This window comes from Neopelma chrysocephalum, unplaced genomic scaffold (genome assembly GCF_003984885.1).
Source record: "Neopelma chrysocephalum unplaced genomic scaffold, ASM398488v2 Primary Assembly neopelma1_22, whole genome shotgun sequence".
NCBI classification, from domain to species: domain Eukaryota; kingdom Metazoa; phylum Chordata; class Aves; order Passeriformes; family Pipridae; genus Neopelma; species Neopelma chrysocephalum.
Genome location: NW_020897689.1, coordinates 8,340,332 through 8,356,100, shown reverse-complemented (window position 1 = coordinate 8,356,100; position 15,769 = coordinate 8,340,332). Strand labels below are relative to the sequence as shown.

The window sequence follows — 15,769 nt, the reverse complement described above, 5'->3', positions numbered from 1 at the left end:
ATCCTGGGATTCCGGCGATGCTTATGCGGGGCCTGGCGGGGTCGCCGCGGAGCCGGGCGGGCCCTTCCTGCGGCCGGAACCAAAGCGCATCGGGGCGGCGGCGCGACGGGGTTGCCGGTGCGGCACCGCTACGCGCTGTGCCGGTGCGGCCGCGGCCCCACCATGTTACCGCTGCTGCTGCTGCGGAGGGCCGCCACCGCCGCCGCTGCCCCCGCCGCTTGCCGCCGGGCGTCCACATGGCTCCGGGGCGCCGCGCACCGCGGGCTCCCGGCCGCCTGCCGCTGCCGGGCCACCCTGCCCGCCGCCGGGCCCCAGCAGGTTGTGCGTAATGTGGGGACGAGGGGAGGAGCGGGGCCCTGGGGTTTGCGGCTTTGTCCTTACGGAAAGTGCGGGTCTGAGCAGGGAAACGAGGTGGCACTCGGGACGTACCTGAGATCAGCCCCTCTGTTGTGCTCTGGTGAGACTCACCTGGAGCGCTGCGTCTAGCTCTGGGATCCCCAACACAGGAAGGACATGGACCTGCTGGAGCCAGTCCTCCCGAGGGCCACCAAGATGATCAGAGGGATGGAGCACCTCTCCTATTAGGAAAGACTGGGAGAATTGGGTTTGTACAGCATGAAAAAGAGCAGGCTGAGGGGTGCCCTAATTGCGGCCTTTCAGTACCTGAAGGGAGCCTACAGGAAAGATGGAGAGGGACTTTTTACAAGGACATGTAGTGACAGGACAAGGGACGATGAGTTCAAACTGAAAGAGGGTAGGTTTAGATTAGATATTAGGAAGAAATTCTTTTCTATGAGGATGGTGAGGCACTGGAACAGGTTACCCAGAGAAGTTGTGGATGCCCCATCCCTGGAGGTGTTCAAGACCAGGTTGAATAGAGGTTTAGCAACCTGGTCTAGTGGAAAGTGTCCCTGCCCATGGCAGGAGGCTTGGAGCTAGATGATCTTTAGGGTCCCTTCCAACCCAAACCATTCCATGATTCCATGATCAGAGACCTAGTGAGTGTGGGCGCCGTGAATATCTCCCTGCAAAGCCATGTGTAAGTTGATTGCAGGCTGAGTTTTTGGCATTGGGGTTGCATACATTTAGTGCTAACTTGGAATATTTACATGGAAGATTATTAAAACAGTTGGGGTTTGTGGGATGCTTTGTAGTGTAACCCAACTTTAATCCCTAGTCTAAGATGCTGGGAATGGGTTCAGGGCAAGGAGAAACCTTGTATGTGTATATATACACGTATACAGACATATGTATGTGTATATAGAGATAGGTGGATATAAAGTGTAGTACTGATGTTGCTTGGCCATGTACTGCTTTCATTTTCCAGGTTACATCTTTTCAAGGAGTGGCTGTTCGCAGCCTCAGCACATCCTCCCCTCATGAACACCCAGAACACGGAAGATTAGTTTATAAAGGAAATTTGGCAAAGACAGTGTTAGGTATGTGACTTAAAGTGCTATGTATTGCCTTTATTTTGTTTGTTTTGACCGCGTTTGGTAACTGCCTGTGAAGTAAGAACTTCATAGTTGTGCGTAACAGGTGGTAGTGACTGCATCAGAAATAGAGCCAGCGACCAGCTTTGATAAACCCATCATGAATACTCTGTGAAACGTGAACATATAAACAAATCAGAATGGTAACAGTGAGACAGGGCTGAGCTTTCAAGAGTTTCTCTGTGAGCTTAAAAAAAAGGGAAGGGGGTTTTCAGTAACTTCATCTGTTCAAGTGATGCCATTGTTATATGGTAGCAGACCATATATAATTGTAGAGAAGATTGTCCTCATAAGTGTTAACCTTTGTTTTCTTTTTGTTCTGTTTTTATGTAGGTGTGAGGTTTTTCTCTTACTCCACCAGCATATTCAACCTGTTCATGATGCCCTACATCATGCTCAAAAGTGGTATTGGAGTGGAAAGTCTGCTTATGCAAGCTGCCTTTTATGGGGTGATCGGGTTTTTTACGTTTGTGACTCCGGTAACTTTGCATGTCCTTACAAAAGGTTACGTGATCCGACTCTATTACAAAGATGAAAAGGACACCTATACAGCCATTACGTACAATGCTATCTTGGCAGAAAAAGCGACTGTTTTCCATCAGAAAGATGTAAAGATTCCAGACATCACCAAGATGTTTACAACATTTTATGCTAAAACAAAATCAATGCTTGTTAATCCAACGCTTTTTCCAAATCCTCAGGACTATAACCATCTCATGGGCTATGACAAATCCCCGCTTTTTAAGTTAGAGGAGTTAAAGGAAGCTGATGAAAGGAAATAATTTGAAGATAATGAATGTCAGTGTCATTGTTCTTAATGCAGTGCTGTGTATGTAAAAGAATGTAAAATTCTATTACACTTTCTTAAGTCAGGTAGCTGGAGTTTTCCAAATGCATTTTGGAATGTATTAAAAAGACTCTTTTTTTTTAATATTATGAACAATGTGACGGTTTCTTCAGAGTTAATGGCATAAAATATAGTAAAAAAAGGTGCTTAGATCTGTCTTGCACTTATTTATTCTTGGCTTGATTTTTATTGTTAGCTCTCCAGAGAACTGTAAAATGCATGGGCTGTGTGGCATTCTCACCAGCTCCGTGTCAAAGGAAACCATTTGTAAGAGAAAAATGATCAATAGTCATTACCTATGAAGTATGTAAAATCTAAAATCATCAGGCTTTTTTGTCAATGCTGTTGGTGGTGTAAAGGGAGTGGAGATGGCTTTTCCTTCCCTTTGTGAGACCATGGGAGGAGTCTTTGGAAAGCAGACAGGTATTGCTAATTCCTGCTACAGCCTCCTCCTGGAGGAGAGAAGATAGGGAGAATGGCTGCATCACAGTAATCTCTGGGTACTCACAGCTACTAAATGGTTTCTTAAGGTGGAGTCCCACTCCGAGCAACCCTGTCCCCAGAGGTGGAGAGCAAGAAGCCTCTCTTTGGTTGAGCTGGGGAAAGCACCTTGGCATAAGGTTTGCTCCGGGAATATCCCATCGAGAACAGGTGCTGTGTTTGAACTGACTCAAAGAAAATTCTGGCAGCTAGTGGTTAAATTGGATTCTGTCAGCTTTTATGTAAGGTGGGGAAGCAAAATAGAGTATCCTGTAGAATACTGTTTAGATCTTGTGCCTTTAAAAAACATACCTCTTGATTTTCAGTACTGCAAAGAAAGCCACCTCTAGTTCAACTGAACAGAGGATCAGATCTTTTTGTGTGACTAGACTGGTTCTGCATGCCTGAGATGCAGAAGCTGGATTTAAATATTTTAGCCCAAGGCACATAAACTGACAGATACTTGTTTTCAAATAATGAAGGGCCTAAATATTTTGAGACTTAAAAATTACTGAATAAAAAAAAACCCCAAGAATTCAAATTAATCCTTTTGTTTTAGCAGTGCCTTTTGTAATAAGTAAATCTGATGTTTGCTACTAATTAAGGTATCTTGATACTGCAAACAAAGAGAAAGGTATTATAGTTACCATTCAAGATGTTCTCTAAGTTCTAGCTGAAAATATATATTTAAAAGTCTAAATGTCTTCCAATGCTATTATTTCAATTTCATGTTGTAGGGTGACACTACAGATGACATTAAACCACTGGTTTTGAATGTTGTTTTTCTGACTGTTGAAATTGCCCTCAATGTACTTGCTGAGTGATAAAAAAGCAAATCATCCCATCCCAATGTTTTTGAGGCAGTTCTTTGTGTTGACACAGCTATAATTGTAAAAGCCTGATTGAGTCCCATTAAGCCAGTATCACTTCACGAGTAGCAATAATATAAAAATCAAATTTTCATAAATTACATGGAACCTGTGAGGTCAGTAACAAGCAATTCTGATCACCTGATTGTACTACTTATGGAAATGATGCTTTGCATCTAATTAAAAGTACTCTTTCCATGTCTGATGCATTCACTCGCTTCTTTTGGTGCTTGCATTGAAAGATGAAGTCAACTTTCAGTGCCGAATACAGGGAGAACAGGAAACAGCGTTTGCAGGAGAAGGTAAAAGAAAGGCCCCAAAATTGTATTTAGGTACCCCTTAGGCAATATCTTCTGACCAAAGAAAGTTTTAATTGTTAAATTTGAGGTTTGTCCAATTCAGATTTAAGCAGCAATAGTAAGATATCTCCATTCCACTGGCTAAGTTTCTCAAAAAAAGTATGGAAGATAAATATTATTTCTTCTGCTTGTGTTCTGGCAGTGAAATGTAAGTTAAGCTAGTAGGTGGCTTTCCGACACACAGATGATTAAAATAATATTAAGAAGTCCAGAATTCTGCCAGAAGATAAATTATATAGTCTCAGAAAAATACTTTATACTTCCTAAGTGCAACGTGAAAATAATAGAATAGTACTTGTATGTTAAGAAAAGAGAAGACCGAGCTTACTGAAGATACACAGTATTCTATCTGCTTCTACCTTGTTTGCTGCTACACTTAGGGTGTGTACTCAGAATCATAGAATCATTTATGTTGGAAAAGACCTTTAAAATCATCAAGTCCAACTGTTAACCCAGCGCAGCCAATTCCACCACTAAACCATGTCCCTAAGTCCCACATCTACATGGCTTGATACATCCAGGGATAGTGACTCAATCTTGTTCAATGCTTGACAACCCTTTCAGTGCAGAAAGTTTTCATATTGCCTAATCTAAACCTGCCCTGGTGCACCTTCAGGTTGTTTCCCCTTGTCCTGACACTTACGACTTGGGAGAAGGGACCGACCTTCACCTGCCTGCAGCCTCATCTCAGGCAGTTGTAGAAGGCTATAAGGTCCCCCCTGAGCCTCCTTTTCTCCAGACTTAACAATCCCAGCTCCCTCAGGCTCCCCCGGTGCTCCAAACTGTTCACTAGCTTTTTGCCCTTTGTTGCGGAAGTATTACTATCTACTAGCATTTTCATCCCTGGAAGTCACTGATATTTCTTTGGGTGTAGGTAACTTGTGTACAATATGGAAGAAACAGTTTATAAGATCTAGAGAATGTGCTCATCGTGAAGTTTCTGAAGGAAGTACTGATGGAAGCCTGGTTTTCTGAAATACCTGATTTACAAACTGTCTTATTTGCAAGACAACACCTATGAGGAAGGCTGCCAGCTCCTGCAGCCTTTCCAGGACCAATCAATTACTTGTCTATAGCAGCTGGGTCTTGCATCTTACCCTGGTACCAGTTTCACTTAATCTGGTGTAAAGAGCAAGAACGTATGAAATAAGCCTCTTTCCTAGACACGTTTCCTATTGCCTTCCAGCCTTAAAATATTCCACAAAAGTGGAATAATGACTGATTTTTTTTTTCCCTGGAAAAACAGTCACGATATATGCAAATTTTTCTTTTCAGTCTTTGACTACGTGCTATTTTCTTGCTAGTAGCCCTCTCCCTTTTTCCCAAGTTTTTGACTTTGTCCACATTATTATTCATTAGTCCCTATCTGTTCTTAATTATGAAGTACAAAGCTTCTTGCCATTCTTTAAAGTTATTTTTTAAATTGAATTATCCCACAACCCTCATCCTTTTCTTGCAAATGTAAAAAATTTTGATGAGAAAATTATCCCTTTTTGATCCTTCAAAGAGAAATCTTTAAAGCTCTGAGGTACTTCACACTCCTAATCACACTCTGAAAAATTAAAAGGTAACTAATTTGACTGGAGCTCACTTTATTACAAACCACAGTCATCACATTGGCAAAGATGAGGAAAAAAATCAGTAGATTTTCACATGGCACCATGAGGGCCTAATTTAGGTGATGGAAACTTCGTGAAAATCTCTTTGTGCTGTTAAAATTAAGAGCAGACGCGAATTATTACAATTGCTCAGTATAACTTAATAGATGGAAACTTGGTAAGCTGCTGTAATTTGGTTGCTCTGAAGTTCTGTGGTCATACCACAAATTTCTTCATGCTTCATACCATGGATTTCTTCATGCCCCCACGTACAGCACAGCCTGCTGCAGCCCGCCTGAGAACTGGGACAAGTGTGCTAGCTAGGAGTTGGATCCACTGTAATAAGATTATCCAAGAGCTATACAGACCTCAGCAAGCAGCTATTTTAAGCAGGGAATAACAGAGAACAAGAGCAAACAGCCGCAAAATATGTCCAGCTGTCTCCATTTCTGGAATTCCAGGGTGGACAGTGTTGCTGTGGTGTGCTTACTGTTAGCCTCAGGTAGGACACATCCCTTTCTTCTCCCTTCACCCTCTGCTTTCTCTTCTTTTTGACAACTTTAATAGTTTAATGAATATTTTAGAGTATAACTATAAGCTTTAATCCTAAACTTGGCTTGGGAAACACAAACCATAAGCCTACTGGCAAGAGGCAGTGAGTTATTTCCAACATAATTGTTTCCACAGGATACCACCTGGTATGTATTTGCTCCACTTTAATAGTCTCCAGTGGTTTAATGTGATATATTCAAATCAAACCACTAAGCCAAAGTGCATACAACACTTAAAAAAATATATTCAGAATAATGCACAGCACTTCTTCTATCTTTCAACAACTACTTGATTTCTTATTCAAGTGCTACCAACTCACCACTAGATATGTGCTAGTGCACTGCTCTTGGAGAGGACTCTCCTGGCTCTCTCAAGCACTTCATCAGCTGCATGTAGAGGAGATGAAACCTCTACCCCTTTCTTTTATTCTTGGGCATGACTTTCTCCTTCCACTATAGACATTGTAAAAGATGGGTTGAGAGGATCTGAGAAGAGAGTCTACAGTTTTCTATTCTTTATGTTGATAGTTGAGTGTGGTTTTGTTCTGTGAATGCATGCCTTATGCCTTACATTGGAGTGCCTTCAGCATCAACCTAAAGCCAGAATCAGAATAAACGTGTCTGCTTCCAGATGCAAAAAGATCTTCAAAAACTTTCACAAATAGTCCTGCAAGGAAAACTAAGTTATTATTGCCTCTTTCTTTATTGAATAAATGTGATTAACATCTTAAAAGAGTTTTCCATTAAAGTGATATTTTGTTACAAGCCAAGAACTAGGACATAATCTTTAAGTCTGTCTGACTAACACATGGAGATGGAGTACTTTCCTCTGCTATACTGGTGCACTGTTATTTATTTTTCTGGGATGGGTTATTATGATCATATATATTATAAATCTTTCCTGAGGGAGATTTCAGTGACTTATAAGAGTTTATCTGGTCAAACTACTCATCTGCAGTCAACAATACAAATATGAAGTGATTATTTTGAAAAGCAATAACAAGTAAGTTAAGTACTTTTTAAATGTATCGAGAAAGAAGATAAAAGTATCATGAATTAGTTTAAGGATTTTAACCAAAAATCAGTGAGAAGGCTTGTAATAAACTTCTACTTTCAGCATCTCTACATCTGAGATATTAAAAGTCATTGTTATGAAGTCCTAAATTCTCTAGACTTGGATTTTATGTACTGTTAATTGGATATCAGAGTTGGTCCCTACTGAATATTCTTGTTAAGGATTTTAAAATAACTGAAGTAAATTGTCACAAAACTTTAGTGAAATAACATTATTGTGTAGCTCTTTCCACTTCCCTTTCTCTCCTTTTCACCTTCCTTTTGGATCAGTGTATGTAAGAAAAAGATTACAGTAAAGAAAGAGGTTTTAATAAAATTAAAATATGTAGAACTTTATATCCTTCTCCTGTAACCTTCATATTGACTTGAAAGGGACAGAACAGACTCTTCACACCACAGTGCACTAGTTCGGGGCTTTAGTGAGCATCACAAAAGGTCACTTCTATGAAGAGCATCAATAGGGGACATCAAAAACCACAAGCATCTAAAACTGAATTTGGTGAAAAGATTTAAAAATTATTAAAGTTATTTTGATTTAATGACAATTTGACCAGACACAATGGTCAAGGTTTTTGGCTTTATAATCATGATCATCAGTGATATTTTAGCCCTGATACCAGTAGCGATTATTGCTCCTGTCTTCCCATTTGGACAGCCAGATCCTTTTAAAATGTAGCTTCCTTAGCTGATTTTTTTAAGCATTGTAATAGTCTGGACTTGTACAATAGAAGTGAAATAAGAAAGGAGTAGAAGAGGGTACAGAGGTTTCCCCATGTGTCTGTCTATCCGAACCACCAGGGGGGACTAATTCCTCATCTATATCTTTACTGCAGCAAGTGTCTGAAAAAAACACCTATGCTTGAACCAGGTCTAGAAAGTCACTGAATTCAGCAGAGAGGTTGTCTTCGTTTATATTAAGAGAGCTTTTATCTAAAATCTTGTAAATTTGCAGTGCTCTTTCCAGTCTGTGCAGCAATGCCAGCACAAGTCTGGCCACAGAGGGACGCACGTTCAGCTGTGTAATCGTGTCTATCAGTAGGGTACAGTCAGTGCCATCTCATGACTTCTTCAGACTGGCCTGTGACTTGTGCTAAATCTACTGGACCGACAGAAGACTCAGCAGAGAGTCTGGCTTGGCTTCTTACTGCTTAAACTCACTCCATACCAGTGACCATGGCTTTGTAATTGAAAGGAATATTTTTTGGACTGTACGTGCACAAGGCATCTCTTCTTTAGCGGTTGCTTAATCACTCCTTTGTGGCTGCCTCACTACTCCATTTCTTTTTTCCAACTATTACAGCCTTCCTGATTTATTTCAATTTCACTGCATATTTTACTATTTTTAAGCAAGATTTGGCCATCTTGAAACAAAACTGTGTTATTTCTATGATCACAAAGGGTTGATATGTTTTATAGTATCCTGTTAAACAACAACAAAAATCTGTGTGTGAAGTATGTACTCTGGAGATCTGTCAGGAAAGTTGTATAATTTTGAATTTCTACTTAAAAGCCGAATGCTAGAAGTTTCTTTAAATTTTGAACTCTGTCAGACCAGTGGGATTCTTCTTGTGGTCTATAGAAAGATTTGGAAATACTGAGGAGAATTCTCTAGCCACATTAATTTTTCAATTTTTTATTTTGTGAATTATTACATGTGTGAACTCATTAGTTGGTGCTTTCAGGCACTTGTAATTGAATTCTTACCTTCCTTAACTAGTCTGGGAACTCTCCCCATCTTCTGGGCACAATCAGTCACGGTTTTGTACATGTCATTATTCTGAAATTATCTTTTGTGTTACATGCTCAGACTTCTTAAAATCAATTTCCTAATATTTTACTATTTTACCTTTTTAATATGTAAAATATTACTCTGGTATACACAGAATTTGTGAGAATAAAAGCTTTTAGACACTGTGATGGGAAGTGGGAAGAGTCAGAACAAGTGATTAAGTTATATTTGTTGTAATTTTTATTGAGTTTCCTGCTTAACACAAACTCAAATACCTGTGTATTTTATATACCGCTCCTTTTTTAAAAAAAAACAAACCTAGACAATTCCTGATCTAAGAGGAGCCTGCAGATATACATACAAATCAAAAAAGGTAGCTTGTGAGAAATAATTTAATTTCTGTAAGTCATTCTCCCATAAATTCAGTAGGTTTCTATATTTTATTATAGTGAGAAAGAAAATTTAATTGTTTCCTGTCGGTTAGATGGTGATTGTGCTCTCTTGATGAGGTATTAGCCTTTATTTGATCTGTTTCTGTAGCTGGGACTAGCAGTATTGCCAGGTTTGTGCAGTAAGTGCTGACCCAGTTTGGTCAACATAATTGATATAACAGATACAGGCAAAATATGTTATTCTTTGTGTAATGCACTAACAGACAGAAATAAGAGGAGGTATCTGAAGTGCTTTAAGAGTTTTTGTTTCGGTGTCTCAAACTTGAGTATCAAAATCTGCAACCTGGAACGTTTTCAGCATCCCAGGATAAAATCAGGTTGTAACCTATCTTCAGTTGTGACAGGTAGATTCTGTGTTCTTATTTGAAACATCCCAATCAAAATTTGACTGCTTTTGTTAGTAATTGACTAATATTCGGGGTCCACCTCAACCCAGCCTTTGCATGACTCTGTGCTCTTGGGCAAACCATACAGTGCTGCTTCTCCAAGAGAGACTGTGGGGAAGTCTGGGAGAAGGTTGCAGAGAGACTCTGGTAGGCAGATGTGGGAATTATCAGTTGTAATTTTATGGATTTTTAAGTTTTCTCTCCCTAAGAAAAATAACTGTGATAGATACAGCTTTGAAGGTGGTAGCTGTCATGCAGGACATCAGTGGTTCTACTCAATAACATGTCAGATAGTTGTGTTCAGCTCCATTTGGAAATACATCATCTAATTACACTCCTCCAAATTTCTAGTATGTTCTTAAAGCACGGTGAGCTTTGTGAGAAATTATTATGAAAGCTTGTGAGAGTTACTGACTACATATTGGTAAAAGAGTGATCTTGGTTTTCATCAATTTTTCTTTTCTTTAATAGGGACAGGAAACTCTGTGTTTGAATTTATGCCTTTAAAAATGTTACACCTGATGAGTCAACTATACTTTCCCTTTACATACTTCTGGTAATCATGTTTTTACTTCCGTTCCCCATTTCACACAATTTTCTCTTTCACTTTTCACCCGTGGCCTGAGCTGGGGAAAACATAGCAACAAAAGCAGAAATTCTTTTTCTTCACAGAATTTATTGTGATGATAACTGATGGTGCTGCAGTAGGATTAATTAAGATTGCAGAGAATTTGAAAAAATAACTGAACTTTCCCTGAAGACATGTGACTGAGGATGACTGTGCTGAATTTTGTTCCTCTTTCCTCAAAACATTTCTGTTAGATACTGAGCAAAAAAAGTAATTATGTTCGGACTTATTTTTTTCACTTTATTCACCTCTGGAGTCAGTGAATTTCTTTGTATGTCATCAGATCTTGAAATGTCGTATACTTTTTGTGGTAAGTAGAATATAGGTAATTGTTTTTCTAAGTTTGCATGATAATTACTGTAGACTGAGGAAATGCAAATTTTCTTTCAAATTTCCTTCTTTGATGGATACAGAAAAATATACAAAAAAGTTTAGCTGAAGTCTATTTCTGTTGTTAATTACCATATAACAAGAATTATACTTCATAGGCATAAATATTACCACAATGCTGGTTCTAGCAGCTAAGACAGAGAATTTTATCCTCAAGTAAAGCAGGCATATTTTGCTTCAGGAAATAATGGAAGATAAGGATTTTAAACTTATTTTGCAATTACTCTATTGTATAAATTATGCAAATTGAGTTAACAAATATATTACAATTAAAAGATTGAATTATACATAAAAGAAGAGGGAATGTGATATTCTGCTTTGCTGAGGTATCAGGTTTCGGGACAGCATAGTGTGTACCTTCTTGCCATGTCTGTGTCATGGGCTGATATTTTGCATATTCTGAAAATGCTAGGTGGGTCACTTATAGAGCAAATCTACTCAAAGCTTCATTTACCTTATCCTAGAAAATATGCTGGTACATTAAAAACATTTTTAGCTATTGTCAGCAGGTTTATATGGGTTCCATGGTTAGCATAAGTTGGGATATTTTCAGCAGAGGACCATACTGGCTTAATGCTACTGAAGATTTTGTGTATCTTCAAAAGACAAATAAAGGCACTTTTGCCTTGTTTTTTGTGTGCAAAATATCATCAACCAAGAAATTGAGTTTTCTTGTTACTTACAGAGATACTATTTTGGTTTTGCCCTCTAAGCATATAAATAATGAATAATAACATTTAAAATACATGTTTAGTATTTACTACAAATATTAGACAATTTTATATATTGTCTAATATTTTTAATATTATCTAAGACATATATATTGTATATAACATATTAAATGCATTTTAAAATGTGTGTTTATTGTGAGTGGGTAAATACATATATTTTTATTATTTTCATGGAGAAGCCTATTCACACTATCAATTTGAAATATTGTTTTCCTATAGATTCTACAGCTCATGCTTTCATGTTTAATTTGACACCTTGCAGCGTCATGAAAACAGACATCTGGAAGGCTACTCTTAACTGGATTCCAAGTGAGTCTTTCTTAACTAGACAATTATAATCTGGAAATGCAGAAAATCAAGTACAAGTGGAAAGCTGGCATTTCATCCAAAATGCCAGATGATTTAGGAAATCAGTTTCTGTGACTGAAAATGGAATGAATAAACTTGGATAATGATGGACAGAAGTTATGATCTATGAAAATAAGTGTATTTGAGTTTTACTTGTTGGAGCAGTTCCCAGAGCCCTGTACAGGGTCTGGCACTATGTGTGCAAATCTGAGATGGTTTGGGTGCATTTGTCTGGGAGAAGCAGACAAGGTTTGCCTCACACAAGCTCTTCCGGCCTGAAGAAGTCCCAAGTCTTTTTAAGGAGAGAGAATATCATTAGGCCATCCAAGTATGGCAGAACTTCTGTGAAGAATATGTGTGTTCCAGAGGCTGGAAATGGTACTAGATTGTGTGTTTGAACCCAACTGTAATCTTTAAACCCAGCTTTAAGCTGGCAAGCTGAGTTAATGAAATCTTTATGAAATGATTGTATCAAAAACTTTACCTTCTGAATATAAACTCTGGGGGTGGACTAGGTTTGCTTCCCTAGAAAGATACCTTTATGATGGCTATCAGCATTCAGGACATGCAACATGTGCCTAAAACTAAAGCCTTCATCTGAGCATGTGTTTAATTTAGCTGTGCTGTTATCTTTGCTGAAGAAATTAAAACAGATTTTGAAATTAGTCACTCAAATATTTTTCAGATTTTTTTCTTAGAAAATTATCTCTTTTTGGTTTTTTGTTTTTTTGGTTTTTTTTTCCTGAATGTAACAGTTTTCAAGATACATATTTTTGCCAGTTTTAGGGGGAGTCTTTAAAAAATATTGTATTTCAGAGGAAACTATTTTTTATCTAAGTAGCATGTCTGCATATATGTTTTTTCTCCCTGCCAGATACCATGTCCTTACTTGCAATGTTTTAATTAGGAAGTGACATCACCTTTTTGAAGATTGTCTTCCATGTCTGGTATGACGGTGCTAAAGTGTTTCACCTGAAACAGCTCCTGTGCAGTGGAACTGACGATGAATACTCAGTGTGTGAAATGCTGAAAGGAGGTTGGTGTGCCATCAACCCATGCAAACAGATTTTTCTCTCCACAATCTAGGCCTTGCTTGGCAGGCAGCAGACTTCAGAGCATCCAGTTCTCCAGTGCCAAAACCCCATTAAAAGAGAGAATGTCCAAAGTCTATGTTTTAACATCCTTGTACTGCAGTTTCCGTCTCCATAAATGATAATTACTAATATCCTTCATCTCAGTATGACACTTATTATTAACATTTCTAAAATGACATGGAAAGACGACATTTGACTGGACTGTACAGAAAACTTGAGAGGGACTATTGGTACTACTAATATCCAGAACACAGTTTATTTAGGGTTTTTTAAGAAATTCTCTCCACCGAGTTATAATACTTTTTCTAATAGAGAAGAGTCAATCCTCTGGTAGGGGCTACCCAGCATAAATATGACACAGGCTCAGATCCAGAGAATTCAGGCAGGATGTCAGACTTAAGGCTAAGGAGCCTGTGAGGAGGTCAAAATACTCAGTCTATGTTTTTCTTTCTTTAAAAATCTATATCAGTTCTCTTCAGAGTTAACACAGTAAGATGTGTTTGGAGGAGATGTTGGAGGAGCACTGTGGTTAATTTCTATTTTCTAATGTTATTTTGACAAATAGTCAGAGCTCTGAGAGAAGAACCAGGTGAGTGCTTTGTCAGTGGAAGAGTAAATGACATTGGCAACTGCTGCTGAGAGATATACCATATTGCTTTGAAGTTATTTAGGCAGTCTGATTGATGACTTTATGGTTAAGTAACCATTTGTATTATAATTATCTCTGTTTTACAGAAACACTTGTAGAAGAATTTGACATTAAAGGTTTAAGAACATCATTTCTAAAGGTACTTTCTGACATTTTATATAAAGAAATAATAATAGTAAAATTACATACTTACATGTGTATATTTTCTGAAAAGAGACATTCACCCAAACTGTAGAAAACAGAAGAGGAAATGTCAGAACACTTTCTCATGATTGAAGTGATGAGTCTAAAATGGTAGCATCCTTGAAATGCTGGATGTCCTCAGGTTATTATTTCTCTATTATTCCTCCTTTATTTTATAGAAGAAAAGACCAAAGAAATCAGTTAATGTCACCTTAATAATTCCATTTTAGTTGGTAAATTGTGTTTCCTTTTACCTGTTTGAGTAAATCCATTCATATTTTTCTACCCATTTTGTTTTTTTTTTTTACATTCTCTTCACATGCTGGTCTGTTGCTCCCTGAAACCATTTTCAAAGATTTGAAAAGGGATAACAATATCCAAAAGTAAAAGCAGTGCTCCAGCATTAAACCAAGAGCAGCACCAGTCATCAGGTTGACCCACTCTCTTACAACACCTGCTCCATCAGCTGTCTGAGCCTTTCCAAACCCTTATCATCCCTATTAATCCCTACAAATGTCACTAAGGAGCTCCTACTGATACAAAATCTCCAACCTCCTCTTATCCCAAAGCCCATGGGCCTCTAACAGTGTTGGACTCCATCCAGCCCAACACGTCTGGTAACCCCAGAGCTGGTAGTGGAGAGGAACATGCCCTGCCATGAGCAGTCCTCCAATAGATGAAGTGATTGTGGCAGACCTGACACTTCCCCATAGGACTCTGCTAGACCAGAGACTGCTGTTCCTGTGTACTCTGGTCATGAGAAGAAAGTTGAGGACTAATTTTTTTATATATACTCATATATCTGACTATACTCATGAGAACAGTCCATGATGGGAATGTCTTTTTCAGTCCTAACAGAAAGCACCAGAACCATTCCAAGAAGCTGCTTAGACAAGAGTGGGCAACATTATTCACTAATTTTCTTGGTTTTTTCTTACTTGCTTTAGGGCAATTATAATATTATTATACAAGGATTCTCTGATGATTCTGAGAATAATATGGTCATATGCTTGAATTTCACCATGATAATAAAACAAGATGTTTACTGAGTGCGACAAACTTTTCAAATAATTCAAGAACACTGAGATCACTTCTGCAAGCAACCGGAATCCAAGCTGCGAAGTAATAAGCAAACTAGATTTCCTGAGGTAGAATACATCTTGTGCTGTCTGGAAAGCTATATGATATATAATCTTACTTGTTTATAGAACTGCTGTAATCAGGTGCTCAGCCAATGTGCACAAAATCTCCAGGTATCAGGCATTCTAATTAATCCACAGAATAACCCTGACTGGATGTCAGGCTGAGGACTGCATTTTGGTGCTGTGCCTTGAGTTATGATAAAGTCAAGTTCTTCAGACTGAGCTAAACTAATCATGAAGTTTGGAAGTTTTGAAGTACAAGAATCAGTTCATCAGTACTCAATTTAAAACACAGCAATTGAATTTTGGAACCCTACCATAAGTTGTTGGCTTTTTTCCTTTTAACAATAAAACTTGTTTGTATAATCAATTTGAGAAATGTTTTTTATTCTCCTGTTTTCTGATTAACTTTGGATGTTTCCTAATGTGCTGCTCTTTTTATACCAAGCTAAAACAGAGGAGTAACAATTTGTTATGCGGTTCTAGCTGATGTGAATAACATCCTAAGTGGAATGTTTCCAGTTACACTGATACATTACAGCTGAGTTTAGCCATCCAGAGTCCTGAACTACAACCTCATAGAATGTTTTTAGCTCTAACTCAGAGTCTAAGGGGCAGAGGCTATATGAGCTGTTTCCTTCAGATGCAGTAGGATGGTGTCACCCAACAAATTGATCTGTTCCTCATTTATTCCTCAAAAGCATGTCTAAAGCTTTTACTGTGGCTTTTGCCCCTTGGGAAGCCCAACACTGAGTATCCACCTGCC

At 38.4% G+C, this 15,769-nt stretch overlaps 2 protein-coding genes across 3 annotated transcripts; both read left to right on the top strand.

Moving 5' to 3' along the window:
• The first annotated feature begins 17 nt into the window (after window positions 1–17).
• Window positions 18–3,595, top strand: TMEM70 (transmembrane protein 70). The gene is made up of 4 exons (XM_027674536.1): window positions 18–117; window positions 200–318; window positions 1,328–1,439; window positions 1,827–3,595. Exons 1-4 carry the CDS (start codon window positions 18–20, stop codon window positions 2,273–2,275), a joined length of 780 nt encoding a protein of 259 aa, XP_027530337.1. The 3' UTR covers window positions 2,276–3,595.
• A 430-nt stretch (window positions 3,596–4,025) lies between these two features.
• On the top strand, window positions 4,026–15,373 carry LY96 (lymphocyte antigen 96). Of its 2 annotated transcripts, XM_027692973.1 has the most exons (6): window positions 4,026–6,148; window positions 10,310–10,394; window positions 11,850–11,896; window positions 12,843–12,971; window positions 13,765–13,817; window positions 14,809–15,373. In XM_027692973.1, exons 1-6 carry the CDS (start codon window positions 6,076–6,078, stop codon window positions 14,908–14,910), a joined length of 489 nt encoding a protein of 162 aa, XP_027548774.1. In that variant the 5' UTR covers window positions 4,026–6,075; the 3' UTR covers window positions 14,911–15,373. The 2 variants fall into 2 exon arrangements, with proteins under 2 accessions (XP_027548774.1, XP_027548857.1); XM_027693056.1 differs by lacking the exon at window positions 4,026–6,148 and having other exon boundaries at window positions 7,587–10,776; window positions 11,807–11,896.
• Window positions 15,374–15,769: the final 396 nt, after the last annotated feature.

What these genes read in the sequence shown, in the direction of transcription:
- TMEM70 (XM_027674536.1), top strand. Translation starts at nt 18, where the DNA reads ATGCTTATGCGGGGCCTGGCGGGGTCGCCGCGGAGCCGGGCGGGCCCT. An exon ending in GCGGCGCGACGGGGTTGCCG is followed by an intron (nt 118 to 199) that starts GTGCGGCACCGC and finishes GGGCCGCCACCG; the next exon opens with CCGCCGCTGCCCCCGCCGCT. An exon ending in TTTGGCAAAGACAGTGTTAG is followed by an intron (nt 1,440 to 1,826) that starts GTATGTGACTTA and finishes GTTTTTATGTAG; the next exon opens with GTGTGAGGTTTTTCTCTTAC.
- LY96 (XM_027692973.1), top strand. Translation starts at nt 6,076, where the DNA reads ATGTCCAGCTGTCTCCATTTCTGGAATTCCAGGGTGGACAGTGTTGCT. An exon ending in GTGCTTACTGTTAGCCTCAG is followed by an intron (nt 6,149 to 10,309) that starts GTAGGACACATC and finishes TTTCTTTAATAG; the next exon opens with GGACAGGAAACTCTGTGTTT. An exon ending in TACTCTTAACTGGATTCCAA is followed by an intron (nt 11,897 to 12,842) that starts GTGAGTCTTTCT and finishes TGTTTTAATTAG; the next exon opens with GAAGTGACATCACCTTTTTG.